Source organism: Octopus bimaculoides, chromosome 2, assembly GCF_001194135.2.
Source record: "Octopus bimaculoides isolate UCB-OBI-ISO-001 chromosome 2, ASM119413v2, whole genome shotgun sequence".
Lineage (NCBI taxonomy): Eukaryota > Metazoa > Mollusca > Cephalopoda > Octopoda > Octopodidae > Octopus > Octopus bimaculoides.
Window position 1 is genome coordinate 1,391,583 of NC_068982.1, and position 4,897 is coordinate 1,396,479.

The 4,897-nt window shown below is 30.5% G+C and overlaps 1 protein-coding gene across 16 annotated transcripts in view; it reads right to left on the reverse strand.

Annotated features, from left to right (window-relative positions):
* Positions 1 to 2,622: 2,622 nt before the first annotated feature.
* Positions 2,623 to 4,897, reverse strand: part of LOC128250374 (uncharacterized) — a 144,666-nt gene continuing 142,391 nt past the window's right edge. For all 16 annotated transcript variants that reach the window (XR_008266429.1, XR_008266427.1, XR_008266424.1 and 13 more), the window contains one exon: positions 2,623 to 3,666. Coding sequence is in view for 5 of the 16 variants with exons in the window: in XM_052975285.1 (XP_052831245.1) it covers positions 3,529 to 3,666 (138 nt within the window). In the remaining 11 variants the exon portion in view is untranslated. The remainder of the gene's footprint in view (positions 3,667 to 4,897) is intronic.

The following is a 4,897-nucleotide window of genomic DNA, read 5'->3' on the forward strand; positions in this document are numbered from 1 at the left end:
ATATATATATGCATGTATACATAGGTACATACGTTTTAAGTGAATGAAATGTGAGTGTATGTATAAGTGAGAATATATGTCAATATGTATGTATTGTTTTTGTGTGTGTATATATATGTATATATGTGTATATATAGTTATACATATACATATATATATATAATTATATGGAGAGGTACAATTGACAATCCAATAATTTATTTATATTATAATATAATATACTATGCCTATAATTTAATATGAGAAAACATAAACAATTATTAAAACATCAACGTGCCAACAATTTGTTTCGACTTATATACATTTCTTGATTTATAAACAATTCCCTTATATATAAGTCTCATCAAAAGCAGCGTTTAAAGATAGACGAGAGTCCATATCAAAGGACGGCTGGATTGTAAACAATTAATTCAAATGCCTATGTATTATGAGCGTGAGCGTTAACTATTCAATTACAAATCAAAAACATCAAAAACATTATAACGGACAAGATAATGAAGTATAATCTACAACTCACGAAATATATTTCTATATACCTCAAAAGATATTAGTCCAAATTCGTTTATGTCTAAGGGACTCTTTCGCTATTATAACATACAAGAATAATATATATGTGTATATAATTAAGTATCAGGGTTTTGCTTTATCTAGAACTGTAATAAAACGCGTAAAAAATATATAAATGTTAATTATATTTTTAATATATAATAACTCTTCTATTTATTTAAAGCTATTGATATAGAAAAAAATATTGTTTAAAGTAGCTAATTGGAATGTTCTATAATTATTGTTTATCGGAGGGATAATTCCGTAATAAATATGAAGATAAACTTATGGCTGTAAACACTATAACCTAAATAACCCATAGATATAGAGTTAGGCTATAATAATGGATATAAACATAATACTATTTTTGTTTTAGAAGTAACCGGATTTGGAGTTACTTAAATAAGGATTATTATTCGTATGTTATGGAAGGGAGAACTCTGTAAATAAGTAAAAAATAAGTAATATAACAAAACAACTATTAAGGATTGCTCACGATAAAATAATTAATATTATTTTTAAATTAAATGACTATGAATAGTATATATACAAATTTTATTGATTCTTTCAGAATTAAGAAAATAATATTGTTGTAATAAGAATACGAGTTATAAACTATAAAATCTATAATAATTATTTTGGTTATTAAATTTATTTATTAAGTCATATATATATATATATATATATATATATATATATATATATATATATATATATATATATCCATATACACATATGTCCGCATTAACAATAAATGATATACAGGCATATATAAGCATACATATGAATAGAGACTTCCATAGACATACTTGTACACATACATATACATGCATATACACATACACATACAAATACCTACACACACACACATATACACATACATATATATCCACATATATAAATACCTATAGATACATACACACATACATATATTTATACACACACACACACACACACACACACACACACACACACACACATATATATATATATATATACGCACAAACACATACATATGCAAACGAGATATAGATAGCATCAGATAAATACAAACAACATGTACCCATGTATACAAATACATATATGCCCCCCAAATGATTTTAACAATATTTAATCTTTATTGGGCTTAATTGAAACAGCTGTAAAGGACTATGTTTGATTGCTGGTAATAATAAATCTCTATTAAATGCTATATCTCAATTTTCTTATTTCTCATATATATATATATATATATATATATATATGTGTATGTATACATACACCGTTGTTTAAAACCCGTGACTCAAGAAAAACCACACTTATTTATTTGGTAATAGAGAGTGTATATGAATTTCCAATCCGATTCGATATTATAGTGCCATTCCCATTGCAACCGATTTTACCAATCGCTTTCGTACTTGAAAGTTTAGGCATTTGTACAAAAAGAATTGTACGTGCATTTCGTAACTCTTTTTGTATTGAGAGAAAAACAATCACGGATATTTTATGCGAACAACACAAATACAAGATCCTAGTGAGAATAATTTAATTCTCTAAACCTCATCATAGTGGTTTCCTCATAAAAAAAAATGATGTCGCAAAACCTGGTCACGTTTGACTAAATTCATTTTCTAATCGTAATATTTCTGTTGTTTTTAAAAACATCGTAATTAAGATCTCAAGGAAATTTATCTATATCTGTGAAACAAATCAAAAATTGATGCAGTAGAAAAACCTATAATGCAACAATAGTCAAAGCAATACTCGATATTGTGACATTTCTAGTATTTTAAATGGAATTTTCTTATGAATTGACTTGGAAAATCCCAGTAAAATTAATTGAAATGGAATAGTAATATAACTCACAAGGCATAAAGTAAATTTGAATGCTATTAATGTCTTTATTAGCATGGTTAAGTCATCATAACTACGTTGTTTTACAAAAATGTAAGGTGTTTAAACTATCTTAAAAGATGTACAAGGGTGTGCTGAAAAGTTCCTGGCTTTAATGGTATCGCAAAAGGCCTGGTTGGAGGCCCAACATTCCTAGTTCTTTTATAGGGCTAAGAAAAACTGAAGAACTGCTGCAATGTGTGAGTCTGAGATGTGTTGAATAAAATCATAATTAATTAATTAATCCTCTGATTCTTTTACTCAAAACCAGGAACTTTTCAGCACTCCTTCCTTAATGTGAGGGCTCTAATTCTAAAAACTCCGTAAAAAAGCATAAAAAAATAAAAATAAAAAAGCTTATGGAGTAAAAAGAGTTCGAATTCAAAGGTGAAGGTGATCACCTACAAATCTTGGGACATTGATAGCTTTGTAAATGCAAGTAGCAAATTCCTACTTTATATCAAATTAATATTTATGCTTGTCTAATTAATTATCTAAAACCATAAATAACTAAGAAATTTCAAAGCGATTTAAGAATATATTAAAATTGAATAAATTAATGGAATTAAGCAGCAAAAGTTTATTATTCTTAAACTTATTATATGTAAAAAAGATTTATTTTATATATTTGAAAAGAAAAAATGAATATCTGCATTTGAACACGAATGGAGCAAATGAACCTTCAGAATGTTTTTAAGAAATATAAAAAGGTTTATAAAATTTGTGTTTTGCTTTGGTAAATTGCGATCGTATAACTTGTTTTCCATATTTGTTTAGTGTTATCCATCTGTTCGTATTTTTTTTATACCACTCGTCTCCTGATCATCATAATCGGTAGCAAGGGAGAAGCCAAACAAAATACTAGCTGACAACATAGAAGACATGATCAAATTGATAATATGATGCTTTGATTTTCATGTTGGCACCAAATGTATCTCGGGTCTGATCTATGAGAAGAGTCGTATTGTACTTAATGTGTTCCTCGAGAGTGTGAATATTATCAAGCCTTTCCTGTCTCAAACTGGTCGACTCGTATTTGCTGTCCTGCTTCCTGATTGGGATCATCGAATTCTGAAATTCATTTACTGTACCTTATTGCATTTCACGTCTTCATTCGATTTCCTTATATGAATCTTTATATAAATTACTTCTTAGTTTATAAAATTTAGCTGTTGGCAATGGTTTAAGATTTTGTAAAAACTTAGTTTTCATTTTGCTTTTGAGAATGTCTTGGTGGTATTCTTTAGTCTGTAAAAAAAAAAGAAAGAACTAAAATGAGTGGAGTAGCAGGGAAAATACAGGCGTAAGAGTAATAATAATCTTAATTAAATGACACTGGAAAATTGTAGAACAAGAAGTGGAAGCTTAAATATATTGTAATTGAAACTGTAATAGGAATTTCTACAACATACCTTTCGGGGCTGGATGACGGATAGAAAAAAGAGAAAAAAATGTTCTTTCCCTTATAGAAAACCTCTCAAAATCATGTCTAATTGATATGTTACCCAATGGTTTATACTGAATCAGAAGAAGAAAAATTAATTTTTGAGCACTTTCGCGATGCAGGTTTGTTTAAAGAAGTCAAGAATGAAATTTTTAAATTTGAATTCCAAATTCAGTTGGAATATTTCAAAGATTTCACTTCTTGTGCTTTTCACCGGTTCTGTCGATTAAGTATATTATCACTCCTGCATTCTTCCTGCTACTTAATAATACGAGTTCTGATCAATAAGTATCCGGACTGTAACCATAGTAACGAAGCTAAAGCATGCAGAGTAAAGCCGCTGAGCAGAGATTGACCTTGAACTCTGCTGTACATGCGCACATGGCTTTAACATTCTAGCTCACTTCTGCTGTTTACAGCAGTGCTTGGAAGGAACGTGTGTAGCGTGTGATCGTAGCACTGGCCATGACAGAGAAAGTTGTCATGGCGATACCTGCTCAGAGACCTACGCAAAGTTGCAGAAAGTGTAAGGAGTGGATTGTATGAGCCGCACACAAGTGTACGAGTGGTTCAAACGTTTCCAAGATGGCCGGAAAAGTTTCAACACTGACGAACGTTCCGGGAGACCCGCAATCAGCAGAATTGAGAAAAACATCGCAAATGTGTGTGCAGCTGTGAGGGGAAATCGTGGAATCACCATCTGTGAGTTATGAGAGGATGTGCAGATTAGTTACGGTTCAGTTCAGTCCATTATCACCGAAGATTTGGGTATGAGACGCGCCTCGGCCAAGTTTGTGCCAAAACTGCTTTCAGCTGACCAAAAAGACACTCGGGCTTCACTTGCACAACATCTCCTTGATTGCGTCGAAAACGATGAAAAGGTTTTGAAAATTTTGCGTAGGATTCTGAGCGGGTATCACCAAACTTTTGGTAAAATTTTATGTAGATTCTCTGCTCAACTTTCTCTGTCATGGTCAATGCAACGAACACATGCTACACACGTTCCTTCCAAGCACTGCTGCAAACAGCGGAAGT